Source organism: Delphinapterus leucas, chromosome 3 (genome assembly GCF_059928025.1).
Source record: "Delphinapterus leucas isolate spDelLeu-1000000601 "Yukka" chromosome 3, BTC_Dleu_Yukka2, whole genome shotgun sequence".
NCBI classification, from domain to species: domain Eukaryota; kingdom Metazoa; phylum Chordata; class Mammalia; order Artiodactyla; family Monodontidae; genus Delphinapterus; species Delphinapterus leucas.
This window is the reverse complement of record NC_143131.1, coordinates 114,861,449-114,889,142: the sequence shown is the minus strand read 5'-3', so window position 1 is coordinate 114,889,142 and position 27,694 is coordinate 114,861,449. Positions and strand designations below refer to the sequence as shown.

The following is a 27,694-nucleotide window of genomic DNA, read 5'->3' as shown; positions in this document are numbered from 1 at the left end:
GCTTACATTGGTAAATGTGCAATTAATGTAGAAAATGAAACTGTTTATAAGAAAAAGAAAATTCACCTATAATCCCATCCGATACTACCATGTTATAATCCCATCAGATACTAATTTCCTTCCAGCGTTTGACGTCCAAAGCACACCACATACTGAGTCCTTGCTTTCCTTCTGTACCTTAAATCCTGCTGGTACTAAAACTTAAATGTATCCCCAATCCATTTTCATCCCTGCATCCTTACTACCACTCTTCTTGATCAGATGATCACAAGAGCTTCCACCACATAGGTGAAGCTGTCCTCCACATAGGGCCAGAAGGATCCCACTGAAGTGCAAATCAGACCGTGCCTTTCTCCCACTTAAAAAGCTTTGGTGCCTCCTCAATGCCTGTGGAATGAAGTTCAAGCTTATTATCATGGAAGACAAAACCTTCCATGGCCCTCCATGGTCCTGTCTACTTCCCCAGACTCACCTTCTGCTGCCCTGTGCCTCTACTTGCAGAGTTTCCTGTATATTCACATAGCATGTTTTTTGTGCTTTTGTTTATGCTATGTCCTCAACTTGGAATACGCTTCCTCCACTTCTTGAACTCGGTAACTCTGATTTATCCTTCAAGATCCAGTCACAACTTATTTTCTCCAGGGCAACTTCCCTGAATACCCAGGCAGGGCTAAGAGCCCATCTTTGATGATGATGTCCCAAAGCATTCAGCCTACTTCTGTCCCTTTATCATTCAGTTATTGCCACAATGATGTTGTGTAACAAACCACCCCAAAACGCAGCAGTCTACATGTCAACATTTATTGTCAGGTTCACAAATCTTTGGGTCAGAGGAGGAGGCTGCTCTACATGTCTTATTCTGGGATCCAGGCTGCATGGACAGTGGAAACCAAGGGCACTCCAAGGGCAGAGGTCAGAACTCCCACAGAGACAAGGGAAAATACATGATGCCTCTTAAGCCCTAAGTTTAAGGGTCACACACTGTAGTTTCATGAACTAAAGCAAGTCCATGACCAAGTTCCCTACCAATGGGGAAGGAAGTGTGCTCGTCTCAAGGAGATGGGGAAGGAGGAAGGAAACATCTGCTAAACAAGGAGCTCATCTAACACAGTGCTCATGTCATAAATGGTAACTATCTTTCCAGTTGCTTGGTCCAAAAACCTCATTCATCCTTAACTCTTCTCTTCCTTTTTCTTGATGTCCAATCCATCAATAAATCCTCTTGGCTCTATCCTTCGAAGACATCTAGAATTGTATACTTCTCTCCCCCTTGAGCACTTACTTTTCTGGTCCAGGCCACCTTCATCTCTCCCTTGGATAATTGCAACAACCTCTTACTGGGTCTTCAGGCTTCTGCTCTTGCCCCTTACAATTCATCCCATCCCAACAGCCAGGGTGATCCCCTTCAAGCATATACCGGATCCTGCTAACGCCGCTTCTTGAAACCCTCCAGTGACTCCCTATCTCACCAGAGAAAAAGCCACAGTGCTACAAGTGCCTCTTAGGGCTTTGGCCATCTGTCTCCTGCTGTTGCTCTGGCCTCACCTCTTCCCTCGTTCTCCTCTTCACCCACTCTGCCCCAGTAGTTGGCCTCCTTGCTGGTCCTCAGAAACACCAGATGCTCTCCCTCTTCTGCTTTGCACTCTTCTCCCTCTTTGTACCAATGACCCTCTGTCTGGAGCGCTCCTTCCTCATATATATCTACATAGATAGCTCCCTCCTTCACCAACTCTCTGTACAAAATCACCTCTTCAGGGAGTTCCTGCCTAACCACCAATGTAAAACAGAAACCTGAAGTCCCCAGGCCCCCAGTAAAACATAAGCTCCACGAGGGCAGGGAGTCTGTTTTGCTTATGGCTGTATTCAAAGATTGAGAACAGTGCCTGGAACAGGGTGGGAACTCAATGACTATTTGTTGAATGAGCGGCCAGCACTGCCATATAATATTAGAACAACTGGGTTACGTCTAGTCTCACCATGGGTAGGCAGTGACCACATCTCACTTCTCCTTGCATCTCCAGTGCTGGGCACAGCTTCTAGGACACAGAAAGCACAGTAAGCACAGGCTGAACTGGCTGGAACATTTTGTAAGGATGGATTACTGGAAAGCACTCAAGCTTTCCATCTAACAGACTCTTACTGTTTCTACTGCTTGTCAACTGGGTTTATTTGGAAGGTAATGTTTTCCCAGGAATTACTATGAGGCTGAATGTAAAGAAACGCAGGTCTAATGGGCAAGAGACCGCGCCTGCCTTAATCCTCATTTATCTCCAGGGTGCTAGCACAGTGCTCGGCATGGGGTAAATGCACTATTCATTTTTGTTGATTAAATGAATAAATAAATGAATACATGAGTTCTTTTATGAGCCAATCCATGGACCAAAGTGGCTTAGGTGTGCTTGTGGACGAAAGCTTTGGAAGGATCGAGGAACAGAGAGGTGTTAACTCAGCATCACTCTGCAGCTATACAGTATGCCTCAGCTCCAACACAGCAAACAGACCCAAAAATCATGCTTGCTAAAAGCCAGTGCACCATGAACAGCAGTCACCGTGCTGCCCCCCTTTGGAATTCAGATGGCAAAAGCAATGCAGCCTCATCCCGCCACTCTCAGTTTCTCTGTGTATCTGAGGAGTGAGCTGCAAGGTGTCCCAGCCACCGCAGGGGGAAATTCTGCAGACCCTCTGCTTCCCACCCATTCCCATAACTTCTCACCATGAAGACAGTGATCCTGCATGGGGGAGGGGGACCTGTTACAGAATAGAGGTGGATGGCCCCTTGGTGAAAGTCATAAGACTGAAAAGGATGTGGGGGGAGTGGACAGACTGGCACTTAAATAAGAGGCTTAGGGCCTTGGGAGCAACAGGAATGGTACATCCCATTAGGGATGACTTCCCCCAACATTCTGATGCCAACGCACCTGCTGGTAACTTAGAGCGCGGGGCAAAGTCAGCTCTCTGGGCTCAGCCAGTCTTACTCCCGGCCTGCCCCTGGGTGTGGATACACAGGGTATTGCCTCACACGGTTTCAGCACCTTTGACTCTTAGCAACAGGCCCTCATCTCTCTCTTCCTCTTCACCAGGAAGGACCCTGAACCTGCCCCTTCAGGGTCGCGCTCAGGGTTTTAGAGCACATGCCAGAGCAGTTGGTATCTTTATCAGATGAGCACTTCCCAGTGTTAGAATTATGGAATGTGGAGTCAGCCATACTCAAGTTCAAATCCCAGCTGCCGCTGAAGTCTCTGGGCCTCAGTTCCCCTCTCTATAAAGAGGAATGATAATTTTATCTACTTCCTAGGTTTGTCATGAGAATTCAATGAGCTAAATATGTAAAGAATTCAGCCCAGGGTCTGGCACATAGTAAGCATTCAATAAATAATACCGCAGTAGCAAAAACTGTAAGAGTCATATGCTTTAACACTGTCTCCCATTCTAATGGGTACAGAGACCAACCAACCATGCTTAGGTCGACCCCATGCGGGGACAGGACAGGAAGGCAGGGGAAAGGTGGGGCTGCTTCTACGTAAGCGAACCATGGGGTTTCCTGAGGGTCCCTCCTTCTCTTTCAACTCACACCTCCTGGCTAATTTCCTGAGTCACAGCTTTGAGCAATCCCTCTACCATGGAGCACTGACCTGTGGTTGACAGAGTTATGTGTGAGAAAGAGAGAGAAAGGGAAAGGAGAAGGAGATAGAGAGAGAGACAAAGACAGAGAGTGTGCAGAACGAGGGAAGAGAGCCCTGGAGCCTCCAGGGAGGCCTGGAACTGTCAAGTGCTGGGGTGGGGCAAGGTTCACACAGGCAGACCTGCCTTCCTGTGTCTGTTCCCTGTGGTTCCAGCTGAAAAAGCAGAAAGCTGAGGAAGGGCTCTTCTGGGAGCTCAGCAAATGAGAACCAAGCAGCATCTTTAATCTGGATAAGGATGTGCAGAGTGTATGTGAATTCCTCTCTGGATACATGAGCGTGTTTGTGTTTATTTAATTATGAGAAGTAATGTAAAATGCTGGATAATGTGCAAAACCTATGCGAAACCATCTGTGGGTAAAGTAGCTGATACCCATCACAGTCTACCCGCTGGTGAATGTTCTCTGCCCTCTGGGCCTTTGCACCTGCCAGCCCCTCTTCCTGGAACGTCCATTCCCTGTTACTCTCCTCCCCACACCTGCCTCGCCCCTGTTAGCTTCTACCCATCCTCAGGGCTCACACTCTGCCTCCTCTTGGAAGTCCCCCATATTTGTAGCTGGGTGGCATATCCCAAGACACTTACGTCACCCTGTGGTCCTTACCTAGTCACTTGTCATTCTCTCTAGCAAGACCCTGAGTTCCTCAGAGGCAAGGATTGTATTTTATTTAGGTCTCTATCCCCAGGGCCCGGCACACAGTGGGTGCTCAAATATACCTGCTGAATTAGAATAAAATACTCGAGTTGCTCATCTGTTTCCTTGAAAGACAGCCTCTATTCTCCTTAGGCAAGCCTCTGAATCCGTCAGAGGGGACTTGTTATAAAACCAACAAGCAGAGCAATCCATTACTTCTGGGACTTCACAGCGTCATGGTGATGGCTTAAGGAGCCCCTTAACGATGTCAGTAGCTGCCAATTAAGTAAACCAAAAATCGGGATGGAAGCCAAAGTATCAACAGAGACACTGCCAACACTGCCTGACTAAGAAAGGCGGTGCAGTCACCTGCAGATTCAGCTCAGCACCCAGGGGCCTGCACCTTCATTGTGAATTATCAAGGACTCTGCCCCAATGCCCTGCTCCAAGCTTCTGTCCTGCTACCTGCACCTTCCACCTGAGGACTGACACAGGTGAAGCTGCAAAATTAAATCCAACAATGGGTGTGTCTGCTTTGTTAGAAATGGCACTTGAAGACCAACACCCTGAAAGAGACAAATTTTCCATGTTTACACTCTCTGCTAACCTACAAGCCACATGTATCTTAATATCGGCTGATACTTGTCACATATTGTGTTAAGCAACTTATACGGATTATCTTATTTAGTTTACAACAACTCCATGAGGCAGAAAACAGTATAATCCCCATTATACTGGTTAAGCTAGAACACAGAGGAAGCTTAAGTTATACAGGCAAACACAAAGACAGTATGCAGCAGAGCTGGGATTTGAACTCGGACGCTCTGATTCTAGAGCCCAACCAAACACTAACACCCAGCCATCTCTCTCATGCAAAGACTGATCAGCCCCGTCCCAAGAAATTCTAGGATCACCAATGGCTCATATACAATCATCCTTCCCAAATTCTGAAACGCTTAGGACACAGAGAACCCACTAGGAAATGCAGGGAGTAAGTCTAGGATGAATAAGGGAAGGCCTCCTGCGGGAGCCAAAGTATCAACAGAGACACTGTCAACACTGCCTGGCTAAGATATTTACAGATAATAAAGTCAAGGAGGGAGGGAGTAACCAGTGTCAGAGTTTGAGAGTCACGCCTTTGAGAGGGTCACTGGAGCAGGGAGCCAGCCCTACCCACCCCACCCTGGGGTCAGAACCCTGGACTCTGAGGACCTAGGGGCTGTGTAAATCCCCCTGGAAAAGCCAAGGCAAGAAATGCTGGCTAGCTGATTCATGTGCTGGACTTGAACCACCTTTCTTGGATCTGAGCTCCTAAATGGAAATTAAACGCTGAAGGATATTTGCCTTTTATGATCCTCCGGGGCCCGGGCTTATTTATATGGTGAAGGTTAATGAAACAATCAAGTGTATGCATGAAAGCTAAAACATGGATTGAAACTCTTCAATTTTCATCTGCAGTAATGAGCACTAGGCTCAGGTTCTTACCCTGCATTTCACATCCATTAATTATTTCAGTGACTCCAGTTACAATTAACAAGGATTCAGCCATGTGTGTTAAATCTTAACATTCAGTTTTCTCATCCATCAGCTGAGTGGGAGATGTGCAGAAGGGAGGGCTGGAGGGCAGGATGAGGCTCCGAAGTCCTTTCTTGGCTAAACTGTACTGATCCAGACCTATGTGCCCAACACATGCCATGCACTTCACCTGCTTTACCTCACTAAATCCTCACAATATAATTTCAGTAATTGTTTTAAACTCTCTTATGTCATTGCTGCCTCCCAGGTAACCCCTCAGAACCTGCACTTGATTCTCCACAAGGCTCCTCGTATGCCCCGCTCTGTCCTCACACCCTGCTTCTTCATCTCCAGATACGCTCCTACTTCACCCTCCAAAAAGCATAGTCTCCCCTCAGCAAAACCTCCCCTAAGGACACACTTCCCCTGCAGTCCTCCCAGGCGGGGGGCTGGCTTTCCTCTCACAGTCCTCATACCACTGGGCCTAAAGAAGGGGGGGAGGGAGCACATACCTCTCTTGCTGTTCCTTATGACTTCCAGACCTTTCTCCTTCTCTCCTCCCTAAGAACACTGAGTTCTGAACCATATTTCATCAGACTATGTCACCCATAATTCCATATCATTGGAATCTGCAACAATGGGTCAATCCCTGTCATTTCTCCATGGTTTTAGTTACTGCTATTTAAATTCTTGATACTTTAATATATACACAGACCATCCTTTTAACGCCCCGACTCAGTTTTATGAGCTCATCTCCTCCAGTGGTCTTACTTTAGTCACGATGAGCCTACCTGAGCCTATACCTGTCATGATCAATAAATGCAAACTCTCCATAATCTCTGACTACTAGCTCAAATTTTTATATCTCCCTCTAATATCCCAACTCTGTCAATCTTTTGCCTACCCCCAAGACTTCCAACTCACTAATCTAACCATCTTTTTTTCAATAGACCTTATATTTTAGAGCCGTTTTAGGTTCACAGCAATATCGAGCAGAAGGTACAGAGTGTTACTATATACTCCCTGCCCTCACACATAGCCTCCCCCATTATCAGCATCCCCCATCAGAGTGGAACACTTGTTACAACTGATGAACCTACACTGACACATCATTAGCAGCCAAAGTCCATACTTTATATTAAGGTTCACTCCAGGTTTTATACATTCTGTGAATGTGGGCAAATGTATAATGACATATATGTACCATTGTGGTATCACGCAGAGTACTTTCACTGCCCTAAAAACCCTCTATGTTCCACCTATTCATCCTTCTCACTCCCCAACCCCTGGCCACTGCGATCTTTTTACTATCTCCATAGTTTGGCCTTTTCCAGAATGTCATATAGTTGGAATCACACAGTATTTTTTAGCCTTTTAAATTAGCTTCTTTCACTTAGTTATATGCATTTAAGGCTCCCCCATGTCTTTTAATGGCTTGATAGTTCACTTTTCTTTTTAGCACTGAGTAATATTCCACTGTCTGGATGTACCACAGTTTATTTATCCATTCACCTACTGAATGACATCTTGCTTGCTTCCAAATTTTGGCAATTACAAATAAAGCTGCTATAAACATCCGTATGCGAGTTTTTGTGTAGACATAGTTTTCAACTCCTTTGGGTAAATACCAAGGAGCACGACTGTTGGATCATATGGTAAAAGTATACTTCATTTTGTAGGAAACCACCAACTTTATATTTAAAGTGGGTTTCTTGTAGACAACATATAGCTGGGTCCTTCCACATTCCTTCTTCCCTGGAAGTCTTGCCTCCCTTCATACCAGCCTCAATTCCATGGACTATCATTACAATCTCCCCCACATACATCTCAGTTCCTCTGCCTCTCTCTTGATTTCTTCTATCTTTTGGCAAAAAAAAATAGAATCCTGGTAAAATCGAATTGTCTGCTGGCACCCAGGGAGGTGAATGTGGTTACAGAGAATCAACCACATTAGCTGGGCTCATTTTAAATTTCTAACCATGAATTTCAAAGGGGCTCTTACTGTTCTTCAGCAATAATATCCTGTCTCCTTAATCAATTCACTCTTAAATCTCCCTAAAATCTACTTCAGACCTCTTCTCAAACTTCCATCGCTTTCTCCCCAATTCTTACTCTCCGCTGATAATTTTTCTTCCTATTTCACTAGAAAAAAAATTGAAACAATAGAAAGAAAATGTCTACAGAGTCCTACCACCAATGCATCCATCTACCAGCATCCTCACTCACATACTGGACCTTCCCTCCCACCACAGATAAACCATATGTGACTCTATCCGAATTCATTCCTCTATTTATACACTATACCTCATCTTCTGTCATATACACTGTTGAGTTACTGGATTCATACAATGATATACTGATATCATATACAATGAGCAGCATAATTAGCTACTGGAAAATTTCCAGCAACATAAAAACTATTATGGTTTCTCCCATAAGGAGAAGGAGGGAAAGAAGGAAGGGAGGAAGAGTGAGAGAGAAGAAAAGAGAAAGCTTCTCTTGACTCCACTTCTCACACCAGCTACTTATCTATTTCTCTGCCTTCCTGTTTAATAAAACTCCTCAAAACTCCTCTCTGTCTGTATTACTGGCTTCAATTCTTCTCTCTCTTCCCATTCTTTAATCCTCACCAGTCACACCCTCCACTCAAAACTGCTCCCATCAAGGTGACCAATGACCTCCAAGTTGCTATATCCAATGATCAATTCTCTGTCCTCCTCTTATTTGGGAATAATATTATACTATCAGCTTTATAAGGTAACTGTGACCATTTAATGAAATACTACAATGCTTAGAAAACTTTTATTGTAATCATTTCTTAAAAACTCAGTCTAAATGTCAAAAACAGAAAACCTCCTAGGTTTACAGCATGCACACGTCTGTTGATTTATCTCCGTTTGTATTTCAGTTGCAGCTTTCAATAAACACTCCTTCCCCATAAGTGGGTCTCTGAAGGGAAGAGAGAGGTGTGTGGATTTGAGGCCCACACTCTTTTTCAATCTAATTTCTAAGGTCTCCATGGAGGAATAAGTGTTAATTATCCTGTATTGTGTGGGTGTCTCCACAGCATCAGTCTGAGAAGTTCATTTAACTTGGACCAATCAGAATAATGAGCTTCTCTCTCTCTCTCTTCTGATTTAAGTTTGTCAGTAGCTTTGAAAAAGTTTGAGAATTGGGGTTTTTAACCAAAGTCAAACAAACTAATAACTTCCTAAAATTGGTGTTGTCAAAACAATAGCTTCAGCACCAAAAATTCAAGGTATCAAAATAACATGTTAGATCATTTTGGTTTGTCTTCTGTGTTAAAGCCAGAGATTCATCTCAATAATAAGTGAGTTTGTGAAATTTATGGACCAAAAGGAAAGGGAAGAAATTCTGGGCCAATCAAAAATCAAAGAATCTCTGTTAATATCTGTGTTGAGCAGAGCACAAGAAATAAATGGTGGATGAATATTCTAAAAACTGTTCAATACACTGACCAAATAAAACACTCTGAGCAAGTAATTTTGGGTTGAAAGCCAGCAAAAATTTGTTAGCAACATTTTGTTCCTAGAAATAATACTTTGTAAATCTTCAAACCAATGTAAAAGCATCTAAGTGACCAGATGACTAATTATTAGTCATATTAATAAATGCTTCTAAGCTTAAGTGTTCAAGAGTAAACAATCCATATGTGCAAACAAAATGTTTACCTATGTAGAAAATTCCAAAGAATCTACAAAGCACAGGTAAGTGAGTTTAGCCAGGTCATAGGATATAAGGTTAACATACAAAAATGAATCATATTTCTATATACAGTAATGAATAATTAGACACCAAACATTTAAAAAATATTTCCAATAGTTAAAAAGTGAAATATTTATACAAGTCTTACAAAACATATGTAGACTCTAGAGGCTGAAAGCTATAAAACACTAATGCAAGCAATCAAAGAAGACCTAAATAATGGAGAGATACACCATGCTCACGGTTTGGAAGACTCAACACAGTTAGGATGTCAGTTCTCCCCCAAACTATATATAGACTTAACATAATTCCAATAAAATTCATAGCAGAATTTCTTGTAGATATGAACAAGCTTATCCAAAAATGAATATGAAAAAGAAAGGAATGAGAAAAGCCATAACTACTTTTTTAAGAATGGTAAAGTTGGAGGACTCAAAGTACCTCATTTTAAGACTTAACAAAGCTATGAAAATAAAGATAGTGGGTGTTACTGAAAAAATAGATATACAGATCAAGGAAACAGAATAGAAAGCACAGAATTAAACCCATACAAATATGGTCAACAATTTCTGACAACTGTGCAAAAACAACTTGATGGAGTAAGAATAATAATTCAACAAATGAGGCTGGAACAAATAAATATCCACGTGCTATAAAAGGAACCCTGACCTGTACCTTACACCTTATGTAAAAGTTAACATAAAATGGTTCGTAGACCTAAATATAAAATGTAAACTATAAAACTTCTAGAGGACAACACAGGAGGACACATCTGAGACCCTGTGTTAAAAAAGATTTCTTAGCTTATGACACCAAAAGCATAATCATAAAATAAAAAGTGATAAATCTGGACATCACCAAAATTTAAAACTTCTATTTTTTGAATGATACTGTTAAGAGAATGAAAAGATAAGCCACAGACTGAGAGAAAATATTTACAAACCCTATCTCTTACAAAGGAATTATATCCAGAATATATATAAGAACTCTCAAAACTCAATAATAAGAAGCTCAGTTTTTTAAAAAAACTAACAAAGGATTTGAACAGACACTTCATCAAAAAGATACAAAGATGGCAAATAAGCACATAAAAAGACGCTCAATATCATTAGCCATTAGGGGATGCAAATCAAAACCACAATGAGAGACCACAACACAGAAAATAAATTGACCGTGGAGAGAACATGGAGCAGCCAGAACTCTCATAATTGGTTGGTGGTAATTGGCAGCTCTTCTAAAATTAAACATATACTTGCTATATACTCAGCAATCCCACACTTAGATATTTACCCTGGAGAACTAAAAACTTATCTTCACACAAGAACCTGTACATGAATGTTTATAGAAACTTTAGTCATAATTGTCAAAAACTGGGAATAACCAAATCCTTCAATGAGTGAACGTATAAACAAACTGATACATGCATGCAGTAGATGTGAAATAAAAAGAAATGAACTATTAACACACACAACAATATGGATGAACCTCAAAGGAATTATACTGAGTGAAAGAAGCCAGTCTCAAAAGATTATATACTATACGACTCCACTTATATGGCATTCTGGAAAAGGCAAAACTCCAGGGCCTCTTTGTTCCATGCCCAGCACAGCTACAGCTCACGGTCCCAAGAAGCACTGCAGCATGTAGCAGCTTCAAAGCCCTGAATCTGGACAAGCTGACTTGTCTGCTAACTCTGTGTCCATCCAGCAGTCCCCACAAGCTAAGAATGGTGGTCCCTTGTCACTTTCTTTAAGAAGAGACTTGAGTATGCCCTAACAGGAGATTAAGTAAAGAAGATGTGCATACGGCAGTTCACTGAGATGGATGGCAAGGTCCATACTGATATAACCCACTCTGCTGGTTTTTTGGATATCATCAGTACTGACAAGACTAGAGAAAATTTCCACCTGACTATCACACCAAGGGTCACTTTGCTGTTCACTGTATTACTCCTAAAGAGGCCAAGTGTAAGTTGTGCAAAATGAGAAAGCTCTTTGTGGGTACGAAAAGAGATCTCTCATTTGGTGAGCTGTGATGCTGACACTACCCACTACTCTGATCTCATCAAGGTGAACGTCATTCAGACTGACTTGGGGACGGGCTAGAGTACAGATTTAATCAAGTTCAATACTGATAACCTGCGTGTGGTAACTGGAGGCGCCACCCGGGGAAGGACGGATGTGATCACCAGAGATGAAGAGAAGTGAACAAATTCAGAGTATATTTTTAATATATGGACTAGACATGAGTGAGAGAGAGAGAGGGAGAAGAGTCAAGGGTTTCTCCAGCATTTTGTGCTCTCCTCTCCAAGGGCCAGTCTTGCTCCCAGTCCAGTAACTAAAAACCACAGAAAGCAAGAGGTCTAGAGTTTGAAATCAGTGGTCAAACTAAGGTGGTATATGATTAAAATGACCAGTTACAGGCTTTCTTCTTATTGTCAATTTTTATTTATTTAGGTTTTTATTTATTTTGTTATTTGTGTTATTCCCTGTTAACTACGCTAAGCATTTTCCATTGTTTTGGTATTGATTCTCCCAATCACTATATGGTATGTATAGTATCACAGATTAAAAACTGAGATGCAGAAGACTTACATGGCTTGTCCTATTTCCCACAACTGACAAGTAGTAAAAAAGAAGTTCAAACTCCAGGTCTTTCTGACTTCAAAACCTGTGCACTCATCTACTACACTACAGAATCTGCTGGGTATTCAAATATCCACATCCCAGCCCACCCTTTATTTCTCCAAGTTAGTTGGGAGTCAGCCCCAATTAAGTCTCTAGTTTCAAGTGTGCTAAGTAGAAGGGAACACGCTGCTCACCAAGAGGAAACATGGTGAGAGGGAAGAGAACAGGATTTGGGTCAGACCGACCTGTCTTGAATCTTGGCTCTACCACTTAGTCGCTATGTCATCTTAGACAAGTACACTGCTCCAATAGATTCAACAAGCATTTACTGAGTGCCTATCACGTTCCAGGAAATATTCTAGGCTCTAATGATATATTTGTGAACAAAACAGCAATGACTCCTGCCCTCGAGAAGCTTACATTCTAGTGAAAGATATGGACAATAATTATAATAAATAACATGTATGGATGTCATATAGTCATAAGTACTATGAAGAAAAAAAAGCAGGAAAGGGTGATTGCAAATGGAGAAGGGTTACAATTTTTTAAAGACAGTCAAGGAAGTCTTCTGAGAAAGTGACATTTGAGCAAAGACTTGAAGGAGTTAAAAAAGTTGTTCATGTAGATACCCGGGGAAAGAGCATTCCAAGTAAAGAGAATAACTAGTACAAAGGTCTAGTCCATGCCAAGTGAGTTTGAAGAATAGCAGGGGGGTCAGAGTGGCTGGAGTGGACTGAGGGAGGAAGAAAACCACAGGAAATGAAATCAGTGAGAGAATGGAGAGGCTAGATAATATATGTCCTTATAGGACAGTATAATGAATCCACTTTTACTCTGAGTGGATGGGGAGCCACTGGAGGGTTTGAGCAGACCAGTGCCATGACCTCACTTTTCCTGAATGTCTGACTGAGGTATGGAGAATAGACTATAGAAGACCAGGATAGAATCATAGAATCAGGGAGGCCAGTTAATTTTTTTTAGAAGGTAGAGCTGGTAGGATCTGCTACTAAATTATATGTCGGTTTTGAGAAGAAGAGAGGAATCAAGGATAAATCCAAGATTTTTGTCCTGGACAACTGAGAGGTTGGGGAATACTAACAAGGTGGAGAAGACCAGGTCCAGAGTTAGTTTCATTAAGTTTGAAATGCCTATTTGGCATCCAAGTGGAAATACCAAGATGGTAATTGGATATATTTGACTCAAGTTCAGGAGAGAAGGCTGAGCTAAAGACATAAAATCTGAAGTCCTCAGCATATGGATGGTATCTAATGATCTTAGACAGGATCACTAAGGCAATGAGTGTAAACAGACAGGAGAATTCAAAGGACTGGGCACATCTTTGGGGCATTCTAAAACTAAGACATCAGGGACATGAGAATTAATCAACAAAGATGCAAAAGTACTCATTCAGGAAGAAAAACCACAGAAAAGTATGTTATGCTAGAAGCCAAGTGAAGAATGTGTATCAAGGAGGAGGAAGTGATCAGCTACGTCAAAGCACCTAACAGGTCATGTAAGATGAGGACTGAGAACCAACCATTGGATTTAGCATATGAAAGTCACTTGTGACCTTGGAAGGACAGTCTCAGTGGAGGCAATGGGTAGAGTGTGAAAGTCTTACTGAATGGAATAAGAAAGAGTGTAAGGAGGACAACTGTCAACTATGAGTGTAAACAAGTCTAATGAGGAGTTTTTCTATAAAGTGGAACAGAAAACTAGAGTAGTAATTGGAGAGGGAAGTGGAGTCAAGAGGAGTTCCTTCTTAAGACAAGACAATAGCAACATGTTCGTATACTAAGCCAACAGAGAAAGGGAGAAATTAACAGTGCAGGGGAGAGAAAGGAAGAGCGCAGGAGCCATGTCCTTGAGTGGCGTAGGGAACTGATATCCAACACACAAGTGGAGGAGCTGGCCTTAAATAGGAGCAGCAAGAGTAAGAAGAGGGAAGAGAGTCCATGAGCACAGATGAAAGTAGACTATGTGGATGGTGCGAACATGTGAAGCTTCTCTTCCAATGAGTTCTATTTTCCAAGTAAAATAGGGAACTAGGAGGGGGATGAAGTGTTAGAAAACTGAGACTAGACAGGTATGAAACGCTTGTTTGGGACAGGGAGGAGGGTAAGTTGCCCAGGAGCGCCGCGGACTGCTTGAGGTTGGAGGTAGTGAGTTTACAGCACGCCTGCTCGGTGCAGGTGTGTGCTCTCCAGCCGCGTTAACTGTGCAGAGGCGGGAGCAGAGTAGCGGAGAGCTAGACGCGACCAAGGTCAGGCTTTCATCCAGTGAGGAGGACAAAATAAGAGGAGGGTAAGAGAGTTGATGTGTGCAAGGATGATGATAAAGACTACCCATAAAAGAGAAGCTCTGCAAGGAGGGAGACAGGGACCTGAGGGGGATGAAAACCAGTGAAAAGGTGGTGTGGTCAATGGCTTGTAGGTTTCATGGAATCAAAGGACTGCTAGAATTAGGATCCCAGATGAAGAAAGCTGGACATATAGGAGGTAGTGGTCAGAGAGAGGGAGACCTAAAGTTAGGGTCGTGGAGGAGCTGCAGTTACTGGGAATAACTAAGAGAATGAATGGTTGAGTTGGAGTTGAGGATAAGGTCACTGGAAAAGATGGTGTCAAGGAAATGAGAGGGCAGGGTAATGGAAGGGACATCTTCTTGGGTACTGAAACCACCAATAACAACAGCAGTTAATGTTGGGAGAGCGACAGTAAGACAGAAGCTAAAATCTTCAAGGAAGGTGACAGAGTAACCAGAGATGAGTAAGTGACCAATATAAGGAAAAGTGGATTCAGCCTGTTAGTTTCTCTCTCTGAGTCTCAGTTTTCTTGCTTGTGAGCTGGAAATGCTGACAGTCCTTCTAACATGAGGTTTTTATAAGGATTAAGTAAGATGATGGAGGGAGAACAGCTGTCACCCACTGGGCCTGGCAGACTTCAGTGTGCAGGAATATGGAATTATTTGTAAAAGGGCATCTGTGAAGTCTTAGGTATATGTCTCATCTTTCCAACTCAAGTTGAGGAGTGTGGCTCAAAGGCTCGCCGAGCTCAGGGTTGACCCATTTCTCCTAATCATCACAACTCCGCAGAGATGTGCGCCCATGGCTCTCTCTGGGAGGCCTGGGCCTGGCATGACCCTCACGTCTGCATCTATCCCATGTCCCATCTACCCATGTCCATGTCATCTCTGTCTTCCTGGCAGGTCCAGGCCTGCCTCCTCCAGCCATCTGCAGACACCAGGCATGTTGCCTTCCAGACTGATACAGAAGGCAAAAAGCAAACCAGCCGTTTTGGTTGCTCTGGTGTGTCTCCCTTTTTTATGGCCCGGCTAGCTGAAAGAGCCCAGGGAAGTGAAAGTCTCTAATGAAGTGGAACCTTCTGTTCTGAACTGCACTGAACCCAGAAATGCGCAGAGGCTCTGGGACGGCACAGCCTGACTCGCCCATGACAGTCTGCCTGAGCTGAGCGTCATCTGTCTACCCAGCATTTCCAAAACACCCTGCTTATCCCTAAATGATATATAGAAATGAAGGGTAGCCACTCTTGTCTGAAAACATTTTCTTGACCCTTTTCCTTTTAGCAAACAAACATTTATCAACACTTACTCCTTTCTCTAACGTAAAGGGACATTTTGAAGCAGCAGTGCTGCAAGGAGAAACGAATCATTAATTTAGAAAAATTGTTGAGCTTCTGCAGTTTTTCAGCCTCCCATCTATGTGCTGAGGAATCCAGGTTCTGGAAAAGCATAACTGCACTCCTATCTACCAACTACTATTTACCGCTCTCAGGGCTTTCGACATTGATTAACACTGAAAGTGACATTTGGTTCTTGTGTTGCTTCTGAATAGACTTGTTTCAACTAAGAAACCAATAAGGAAGCCTTTAGGGGAAAATATTTTGGGGGCGTAGTGGTTTGAAGGTGACATGAAACATTCTTTTGTCCAACATTTCGGATCATTATCTGGAACTGAAGCAGTGTGTTTTAGCGGAGAGAGAAGTTGGCATGTCACTAGGAAAGGCAGTCAGCCTCTGAAAGATAATTTAGAAACGTATGCCTAGGGAGGAGATGAGAGAAACCCAGAGGCAACTCATTAAAAAAAACAAAACAAAACAAAAAGGAGGTCAAGGTCTGAAAATGATTATTCAACAGGCAAGTAATTTAAGGTGTCATGATTTGCTGTACAAAAGGATCTGTGGTAGGAAAGGATTCTGTTAGATTTAAATTACATTTGATTTTTAAATTTATAATTTACAAGCAGATTTTCCAGCACGTTAAAAGAAAGCACACCTGTGTACATTTTTCCCCCAAATTTAGCATATCAGCCGTATCTTTCCAGTAAACTTCCTGCGTAGAGCAGTTGCCATTACAGATCGGTAGTAAATGATTTAAGTGATATTTCCATCAGCCTTAAAAGTGCATTTCCTTATCACTCCTCCCTCAGATTTGGCTCAAAATTAGGCAAGGAGGACTGCTGCTTTCAAAGAGCTCAGGGTGGGCTTTGGCAGACTTCAGAATTACTTAGAGAACGAGGTTAAAAGATTCCTGGGCCTCATCCCCAGGAACTCTAAGTCAGTAAGTCTGCAACAGGGCCTGGAAATCATAGTTATAGCATGCACCCAAGGTAACTCTGACAGAGGTGGCTAAGGAGCACACCTTGACGAATCTTGGCTTAGAGAAGATGCCCTCTAGATTGTTGTGTCAAGAGAAGTTGCCCTGCCTTCTGGATCCAGCATACCCTCTGGTTCCAACGCACTCCAAGCTCGCGCTTGGTGCACAGCTTTGCTGAGCGACACTGCTATGCTAGGCAAGCCCACCTGTGGGGCTCAGTGTGACACACCCCTGATTTCTCTTTATTCTGTTAGAACGATTACAGGAAGTTATCTATGCAATGCAAGGATTTTGTGGTGGGCGTGCTGGACCTGTGCCGAGACACAGAAGAGGTGGAAGCGATTTTAAATGGTGATGTGAACTTCCAAGTCTGGTCCGACCACCACCGTCCAAGTCTGAGCCGGATCAAACTCGCCATTAAATACGAAGTCAAGAAGGTAAGCTTCCCCACCGCCCCCGGCCTTCCCAGCTCCAGGGCTGCTGGCCTACCTTTGTGTTCATGCTTGTTTTCTGTTCCCACAAGGGGATGGTAACAACACTGAGTACCCGACTTGCCTCTAGACAGGGAACTTCCAGACTTGCAGGACTGCTCAGAGCTCCTTCCTTCACCCCCAGCCCACCAGGAGAGAGAGATGAATCATGACAGTTACTCCGTGAACAGGCTTCAAGCCTGGAGAACAAAAGAGCAGATTCTCAACCTCCAAGCCACTAGCAAGGACAAGATTACAGTGAACGCTCCCATCAGCTAGCAGGCCGATTCCCAAGCTTTCATGAAAAACATATCACTCAGCTCTGTGAACAGCATTTATTGAGCTTTCCCTGTGTGCCTGGGGACTTGTGTAGAAAGTGTCTTAGTGTAGAGGATTTGTGGGATCCATGGTTCTGGGAGGCTCAGAGGAATTTCACTCTCAAGGCTTATGAAAAGCTTTAATAGGAAGCATGACTAGACTTTCAAAAGAGTAAGTCCCAGCTCCTCAATCAACCTCAAGGTGTCTTTAATGGCCACCAGCACCCAGTAGCCCTCACACCCACAGTGGCTGGTCAGACTGAGTCCCTAAGGAGCAAAATTCAATTATGGTTCCACTTTGGATATACTCTGGATTCTTTAGAATCTGCTCTTATGTTAGACGACATCATTCATCCTGATGAAAACTGCAGAGCTCCAAAGATCCATATGCTTAAATACCAATGTGCTTTCCACATAAGCAAGATGGCTGATCAGTCTTTAAGGGTTTGGTTTTTTTTTTCCAGCTCTTTTACAGGGTGACTACTGGGGGGGATTTCCAATGCCCCCAAATTGGCCTCTTGGCATTTCTCCTCTTGTCTGATTATCTTAATTTGTGTAGGATGAACCATCCTTCAAGAAACCATGTATATCTGTGGTATTCATCTAGAGAGAGCTTCCAAGTTTGATAAAAATCTTCCTGTCCTTTTACTTTTAATAATAATCAAAAATTCTAGGAAAAATAGCTTTTTTCAAAGACTCTGAGTCCTGAAGATAAAATTGATAAATCATGGGAAATGTGGCCTTAGATTAATCTTCAGAAGCATAGAATTACAGGAGGGGAGGAGTCAGGCTGCAGTTTCAAGTATGTACAATCCTATTTACTTAGTGTAGGGAAACTCACTTTTTAGCTTATCTCAAGGGCTCACTGAGGCGCTTCAGCAAAGCACAGCAATCCCTTCCTAAAGGTGCTGAGATATCCATGATCTTGGGGTTCAAAGAAACCCTGCAGAAGAGACTGCTTGGTAATGAATGGTAACAAGCCTGAGTTTCTAGCATTTCCTTCCTTCCCCAAGCCACAGTATTCTCTTGCTTCCCAACACAGGGTGAAAGGTGAAGATGTATTTGACACCCCAAAGAAAAGACGATGTTTGGCATTTGCAGATTTACGTTCACAGTTTTGGCTATTCACAAGCAATTCCAACAGCCCATGAAAATGCAAGCATTCACCATTTTTCTGAAACATAAATCCAACTGAGCAACACAGTCACTGAGGGTAAATCACTGAGCAAGTCCAGAGTTTGGCTACCACTTCAGAGCCTATATGTTCCTTCTCATTGTCAACTACCAAGTACAAAACAGCCCTGGTGATGGATGAGAAGAAAAAAGTGAAAACACTCTATGAACATGACAGTTTGGGTCAGAATAAAGAGGTTTTGTGAGGGAAATTATTTACTCTAGTGGTATTTGCTAATTAGGAGAATCATAAAGGTCTCAAGAAACACTCATCATGAATGTCAAGTGTCTGCTGCAATCCATAGGTAGGAAGATGATAAATGACCTGCATAAAATGTCAGCCTTGCTCATTTCAAAAATCTCCAATAGGTAATTCTCTCAAACCACATATGCCATCATAGAGAGCAGACTCACAGTTTTCCTTGACATGTATTCTATCGTGAATTACCAGCGAAAATACATAATATTTTAAAATCTTATTGATATTATAATGAGATTTCATTTTTAATTTATGAACTTTAGAATGCTTGCATGGGCACAATCTAACCCTGGGTCTTTTAATTATGAAACAACTAGCACCAAGGCTTATTTACACCTGACATATATATGTGTCATAAGGCTGGAATATAAAACCATAAAAAAATTCCTAAGGCTCTGCCACATATCAAATCAAACCATTAATTCAGTGATTAAAACAAACTAGTTGTTCTTGGCAGTTCCTTGAGCTGCTAATAGGTGACCTTAAAAAAAGTTTTTGTGTTCAAATAAATTTAGAGACCTTGAGTTAAGCAGAGTCAAAAAGATTTCTTCGCTTAAAGACATTATAGAACCTTGATCATGCATTGCTACTCTAAAAGAAGAAGGGTACAATGTGTATTACTTGACCACAGAACTCCCTTTCTCATGGAGCATCTGGTAAAACTAGTTTTCCATGTAACAGTATCTGGGAAACTCTACTACAGAATCAGCCTTTATATTTATGAAATGCATAGATCTGAGTGAAATGGGTACCACTCTGTGGCTGGTACTGCACCCCAGATCATGTCCTTCATTTGAATGTTTGCCTCTCTTCGGGCATCACCCTCATGTCTGGTCCTCTGGCTGCCTCAGCCATAATGTCAGCCTCTGTTACATAAAGACCATTACCCCACCATGGCACAAGGGACCACCTGGTAAAGAGGGAGGAATGATGAAGGGGATGTCAGGAGATTTCTAGCATGATTCTTACATTTAATAACCACATGGTCTTGGATAAGTCTTTGAAGCTCTATGGGCCTCATTCCCCTTCTGAAAAATAGGCATATATGCTTTTGATTCACAGGCTTTCTGTGAACTTTCAAATGAACTGATATGAGGGTAAATGCTTTGGAAACTGAAAAGGTCTCTACAGCTCCATAGGAAAGCATCATCACTGTCATTCAGTAATGCTATGCTCCCCCTTCCTTGGGACTAGACGGGTCCTTTTATCCCCAGAGATATTCCCTAGCTTGTCCTTTGTTATCTTCCCAGAGAATGCTAGAAATGTCCCCCTGGGTAAGGACATCATCCCTATAGCCTAAAACTCCTCCCCCAAAGACCAAAAGGCCTTGTGAGGATATGGCTGTTCTCCATGACTTCTGCCTTAATTAATAGGGTGACTCAGCCTTCCCACTGTGTTTGGAAGGCAGTGTTGGAGAAGTGGCTAAGAAGGTACCCTTAAAAGTTAATCACAGTCCAACCACTTATTAATGGGGTCACTTAAGCAAGTCACTTAGCCTCTCTGTGTCTCACTTCCCTCATCTATAAAGCTTGGTTAATAATGCCTACTTTATTGAACTGTTATAAGAATCAAATGGAATAAAGCATGTGTGCCTCAAATAGCCCCAGGCCTCACCAGCCTGTGGGTGTAAATGAGGCAGTATTAACACACACATTGCACTGGCTTAGAGTCAGTGTTCACATTACTTAAGACATTTCTGTTATCCACCTCAGTCCCCCTAAGCCTTTACAGGCCACAGTCCCTTCAGAAGCCAAGCATGCCTCATGAAGAAGCAAGGATGCTTCTTCCCCATACTGAGTCACAGCTAAGCCCAGAAGCAACTCTACCTATGCTTCACAGATAAAGAAAACAATCCCTCCAGCTTTGGCCTACAGCCCCAGTATATATACAGGCCTTGGTCTTCTCCCCCAGGGCCAACCTGAGTGAACAGACATCTTGCAGACTCCTCCATTTCTAGCTCTGTCTCCAGGGAACATGCATAAATATCCTTCTTAAAGACTCTCCCCTCCCCCAGCATATCAACTCTAAATAAATACTTGGGGACTCTGAGTCACACCAACTGGGAAGACCTAACCAGTCTGTGATTCATTCAGGTTCAGCTGGCCCAGTCTGCACCCATAAAGAAAGATCAGTGCAGTGTCTGGCACACGGTCATTGCTGACTGACTGGTTACAGAGACAAGATGCTTCGTGCCCTTTACAACTTGTCTAACTGAAGACTCACATCGGAGCCCTTCACTCTCATCCCTTCCTCTCTCTCCTCTTTATCGCTTCTTCATTTCTAGGCTTACAGTGGGGCTATTTTCCTTTCTCTCCCCTATGTCATCTCTTCCTCCTTCCTGACTTCAGGTCAGCCTTAATGGGGATTAGTTGCATCTCCATTCACTGAAAGAACTTTGTGGGCGTGTGTCCTCCAGGTTCAAAGCGCCAAAGGACAGTGAGACAGGAGACCTGGAAGGTCCTATTTTCTACAATAGAAGCCTTAACTCCACCTGTAGAGGAGATGGAGGCCCCTCTGGACATAATTAAGCCAAGGTCTGCTACCAAAAAACATGGGAACACGTGAATATTTTGTCCAAAATTATATCACTGTCATTGCAGAAAGCATGTCTATTATTAGGCAATGTCACCAATAAGGGTGGTTAGTTTAATCTGACAAGTTGTTTTAGCCATGGCCTGTAAGCCCTACAGTCACTGATCAGCCTGCAGGGGATCCTGAGGAAAGTAAGACACAGTCTTGCCCTCAGAGAGCCATCAGTGTGGTGGGTAAGGTGCAGACAGACAGGCTCTGACCACAGCAGCAACAGCCTCTGCACTTTGCCAGCTGAGCAAAGTAGAGTTCATAGCAGTTGCCTCTTTCAGACTCCAGGTGGCCCCCAGTTCTAGCGTCTTGACATGTGGCTTGATTTGGAGGATGCAATTATGGTACCAGCTATCTTTCCTTCCAGCTGATGAGACCCACCCACTCTCCTCAAGAAGCAGCACCACTCAGCAGAGCCTTCCAGATCCCAGAATTTCAGAGGTGCCCTTTCCTGACTCTGCCAAGCTCCTGGGTGATTCCTGGACCAGAAAGCTAGTATCACATGAAATCAAGACCAGGGACAAGACCATGGGAGGGGGAAGGATGCAGGCGGAACCCTCACTAGCCCTACTTAGTAACACAGTTCCCTTTTTCTTCACACTGCTGTACTCAGGAAATAATATCCCCTGTGATTTTCATTCACTGGCTGACTCATCATTTAACTAACATTCACTGATGTCTACTACATCACCAGCTCTGTGTTCAGCACTGGAGAGACTGAGAAGACCCAGGCCTTGTCCTTGAGGGGGGTTCATGTAGCACTGGAGAGAGATGTGTGAACAAAGGGTCACAATCCTGTCTGAGCAAGGCAAACAGGAATGGGAAGGGGGCAGCACGGGGGTCAGAGGAAGCGCTGACCAGCTCAGTCTAGACCTCAGGAAATGTTTCCCAGAAGTGGAAATGCTTGAGGTGGGGCTTAAAGGATGAGAGGTTCTGGAAGGGATGGCAATTTAGGTAGAGAGAGGTTAAAGTTAAAAAGCCACAGATATCTTAGGAAGAGTGGCACGTTTATGAAAGGAACATGTTTAGAGGGGGATGTGGCTGAGGCTGTGCTATTGTGGGAAAGAAACAAACTGGAGAGTTTGTCAGCAGCAGATCCTTGAGGGTATCATATGCCACGCACAAGGAACTTGGACTTTATCCTGCCAGCACTATCCAATAGAATTTTCTATGATGATGGAAACGTTCTGTTTTCTACCATCTAATATGGTAGCCACTAGCCTCATATGGTTAATTAGCACTTGAAATGCAGTTAATGTAATTATGAATCTGAATTCTTAATTTTTTAATTAATTAAAATTTCAATAGGCACATGTGGCCAGTGGTTACTAAACTGGACAGTATGACTATATATCCTCATTCACGCATTTAACAAGCTTTCTCTGAGTGACTACAAAGTATGCCGCGCTAATCACTGGGGATGTGGTAGTGAATAAAAATGACGTGATATGAACCATGGTGGGGAAGATGGATATTAATCAGAACATCACACCAATAAATTGTAATGTTCCAACTGAAGTCAGTGTTATGAAGCAGAAAAACATGGTATTACAACTTCTAAAGGCAGATATGACCTAATTCGGCAGGTCAATAAAGGCTTCTCGGAAGAACTCAACGCTCGCTCTGAGAAAAGTTAGCCAGAGGTGGGGAGGGCATTTCTGGCAGGAAGAAACATGTTCAAAGCTGTACAAAGGCCCTGTGGTGAGAAGAAATACAGCCTATAAGAGGAACTGAAAGAATGTGAATGTGGCAGAGTCAGAAGGCATGAGGAAGAGTGGGGTGTGGGATGAGTCTAAAGAGGCACACAGGAACCAGACCACACAGGAACCAGAGGCTTGTAGACCATGCTAAAGGATTTTGTTTTTGTTCTTTTTTAAGGAACAATAGGAAGCCATCAGAGGAATTTAATCAGGGGTGGTTTTCTCAGGATAGAAAGCCTCTGAGAAAGGCTGAAAAGCAAAAAGGGTGGGTATGGGGCTTCCCTGGTGGCGCAGTGGTTGAGAGTCCGCCTGCCAATGCAGGGGACGCGGGTTCGTGCCCCGGTCCGGGAGGATCCCACATGCCGCGGAGCGGCTGGGCCCGTGAGCCATGGCCGCTGAGCCTGCGCGTCGGGAGCCTGTGCTCCGCAACGGGAGAGGGCACAACAGTGAGAGGCCTGCGTACCGAAGGAAAAAAAAAAAAAAAAAGGTCGGTATGGATGCAGCAATATTGTTGAGCAAAAGGGACAGACTATTAATCAAGGCAGGTGAAGTTATGCTGCGTTAACAAGCAAAACCAAAGTTGTATTGGCTTTTAACACACACAGACACACACACACACACAAATGTTTATTTATTGCTCATCCTATTTCCATCTTGCAACAGAATTCAGAGGAATTCACTCAGGAACCCAGGCTGATAGAAATGCCACTATCTCAAATGTTTCCACCCTGCCAAAGGGAAATCCAGCCCTGGAGAGTCTCACATCAGCAATTAAATGCTTTCACCTGGAAGTGACACACATTGTTTCTGCTTACAACTCACTGTCAACAATTAGTCACATCACCCACCCCACCACAAAAGGGGCCAGGAAGTGCTGAATAATCCTGCCATGTGTTTGAAAGGAGAAAAAAAAATGGAGCTATTTGGTAAATAGCACTAATGACCACCAACAGGAAAAAAAGTTGAGGAAATTAATATTAAAAGCATCAACATCTCTATAAATCGGAAGCAGAATCACCCTCTGAGGTAGAAGGCAGCCTGAAAAAATTTTCTTTAAAAAGGTTTGAGGAAAATTCTGTGGGAGATGGGAGGAGAGAGAGCTGAACAGTAGACCCAACAGCCCAGCCAATACTAGCGACTGTAAATTCTTTGCAACAGCCTGTGCTCTTAACAAAAATGGAAAATCTCTACAAAAACTGGTAACATACCAAGTCAGTGTCCTCCATGAACCTCAGTTCCCTGCTGTGAACTTCATTTCAAGATTCCTTCATAGAGATGGAGCCCAGAAGTGCACAAAATGTGCCCACAGAGGAGAATACCAAGGAGGGAGGGGCAACCTTAGAGGGGAGGGGTGTGGGGGGAACATTCCCCCAGCATCACCACCCTGTCTAAAGCTGGGCCAGGGCCTCTAACAACAGCATAAGTCTGTTTGTTTGTTCTTTCCTCCAAAAATCACCATCTTGTGCACATTTTACAGTCATGCCATAAGCTGGCCCATTTTTCTACCTGGAAAAACTCCCATAAGAAGAAAACAGAACGTGTTGTGTAGCAATTTATAGTGTCACGGCCAGGAGCATGCCGGCTCACACTCTCCACTTACTAAATATGTGGCTTTAGTAACCTGTCTCAAATTACTTAACCTGCTGGCCTGCAGGAGCCCCTTGGATAAGGCAGATGCTACTCCAACCCTCAAAAGCCTCCTGGCCTAAAGCTGTGCTGAGAGAGACAATGAGGCTCAGCAGTAGATGCACAACCGGCTGAAACCCCTCACCCTAGTGTGGTGACCACAGGTAGGGACACTAGAGACAGCAGCTGACCTCTACTGGGGTTCTGCTTCATTTCCTCCGCCTGCAGAGAGCACAGGGCCAGCGAGCAAAGGGAATGTGGGGACACTGGGGCTTTCTAGAGGACGCTTGAGAGGCCAATCAGACGCTCACATGCTCTGAGCAGACATTCTCCCACTGTGTTTTCCTGCTGAGGCATCGTTTCAACAGATGCTCAGAGTTAAGAAGACCAGAGCTGTCACAAACACAGTCTGGCTGGTCAGGCACTACCCCAAACTGTGCTGCAGGATGTCCAGGAGTTGCCAAACGCTGCTGGAATCCATCGGTATTGAAAGCATCAATCAGTGTCCTCTTCGGGGATTCCTCTCAGCACTTTCGTGGCCCCAGCTGGCACAAAAATGACCAACGTCCATTAATCTCTTGGCTCAGAGGGGCTATCTTTTGCCTAGGAAAAGTAGTCTTGTTTTTCTCAAGCAACAATCCTAAGAAGAACTAACGCAAGTATGTATGTACCCGTTTTCTGCCTGGAAAAACTCTCAGGAGAAGAAAAATAAAACCTGTTGGGCAGCAGCGTACTGTTATGGCTGGAAACCTGACTACATATGTGCAAATCCCAAGTCCTTCATTTACTAGATAGGTGGCTTTAGATAAGTTATTTCATCTCTGGGGCTCAGTTTTCTTATCTGTACGGTGGGGACAAACAATAGTACCTAATAAATGACAATCAATGTTTATTAACACATAATGTAGCTAGAACACAGTTAGTGCATAATGCTAGCTAATGGAAACTATATGCCATGTTGGTTTCACAAGCAGAAACTACCCTTAAGACAAAACCAGCCTTTTTCAACCTCAGCACTGTTGACATTTGGGGCCAGATAATTCTTTGCTGTGGGCACTGTCCTGTGCATTAGAGGATATTTAGCAACATCCCCGGCCTCTACGTACTAGGTGTCAGTAGCACCCTCCTCACAAGTTTTGTCAACCGAAAATGTCTCCAAGACACGGTCTCTAATGTCTCCACAGGAAGACGTGGAAACAAAATCATTCCCTGTTGAGAATCTCTGGGTTAGTTTTCAGGATCTAGGCTATAACCCCTTAACTGTAAAACCACTGAGGACAGGGATTGTAGTTCCCCAAGGATGCACTACATCTGTCTAGACCAAACCCAACGTTAGATCGAAATCAAACTCAATGTATCTCTCTAGAACAAATTAAGTTCTCATACTTAGCTACATAAAGGAAACCACTTGGGAGCTTTGTAAAAAAAAAAAAAAGAAAAATGTCAGTACCTACCCACAGAGCTTCTAATCCAATTCTCCTGTGTGAGAGCCCAGGGACTGTGTTTTTAAAAGGCTCTCTAATGATTCTAAATTTTGTAAAGACTGAGTTCCTGGCAGGTGGGACCTCTCCTCATTCATCTTGGTCTCTGAAGACTGAGAAATAGTACTCACCCTACACATCATGTGCAGTCTCTATGGTGAGCAAATGAATAGACAGATGGGTGTAAAATGTGAAGCCATAGGCGTTAATGTACTCCAAACATCTGTAATTCCCCTCACGATCAAAAGTCCATATAACAGAAATCAGATGATGTCCCAGGCTGGCCTGAGTATGGGGCCAACATCTCCATGCCCTCCATTGCCGACCTGTGTCCCTTTTGGGTTTGTAACTGGAAAAGAGCTCTTCCTATGCAGAGATGCCGTAACAGTAATTCTGGCCTGGCAGTCTTAGGGATGGAGGAGAGCAGCAGGTGGCTCTCAGGGTGGCCCCGCACGGCAGGGAGAGGCAATGGGGCCTCTGTCCTCCACAGGGGAGCTCGGCTCACTGAGTGTTCCACAGTGGGTCTCAGGAGTGCTCCTCCACTCACTGGCCTGAGTTGCTGACCTGCCCACCCCACCCCACCCCACCCCGCCTGGCTCAGCTTTAAGAGGGAAAAGCAGAGCGTCTGACGCCTCCTCTCTGCCCGTCCTCAGGCCTGCTGTTGAATCATCTGACACAATTTTCTCTAAAGAGCAAATACTACTGCACATTTGCAAAAGAGATTTCACTTCCTCAAAGTCCACACAACCAGACAAAACAACTACTGCCTTTTTGGTTATTCTGCTGCCTTCTGTTCAGCTCTTTGAAATATAAATATTTGCATGGAAGGATAATCCTTTAAAGCACTTTTCTTCTTCTCGGTTATCACGTTTCCTAAGCTGTGTAGCCTTAGTTTACCTATCCTTATATCCATCATGTGATGCATTTGTTAAGGTATTCAGAGGCTGATTATTATTACATTCTGAGTTAGGGACTAACAAGAAGAGAGGAATTTGAGGAGCATTCAACGAAGGAACATAAGTCGCCACTGCCTCCAAGAAATAGGCGCAAACCAAGTGCATTTACCAGCCCAAAGTGGAAAGAACAAGAGTCATTTTCAAATTGTCACTTTTATCCCAGTCAAACAGATCTTAGAAATTATAGCCCCCCCAACCCAAGGACCTGTAACTAACTCCAGCGATTAAGCTAAAGACCAACTACACATTTCCGTCTCATTATTTCTGTACTAAATGCTCATATATGGATTCAGAGTCTTAACGAGCATTTAATCTTTTATCTATTCCTCCCATTATGTAGC

At 43.5% G+C, this 27,694-nt stretch overlaps 1 protein-coding gene and 1 pseudogene across 1 annotated transcript in view; both read left to right on the top strand.

Moving 5' to 3' along the window:
• The window catches only part of TRPC7 (transient receptor potential cation channel subfamily C member 7), a 124,357-nt gene that overhangs the window by 16,623 nt on the left and 80,040 nt on the right, over window positions 1-27,694 (top strand). The window contains exon 2 of the mRNA XM_022588864.3: window positions 17,046-17,228. Coding sequence (XP_022444572.2) covers window positions 17,046-17,228 — 183 coding nt within the window. The remainder of the gene's footprint in view (window positions 1-17,045; window positions 17,229-27,694) is intronic.
• On the top strand, window positions 11,150-12,379 carry LOC111182338 (small ribosomal subunit protein eS4, X isoform pseudogene; annotated as a pseudogene).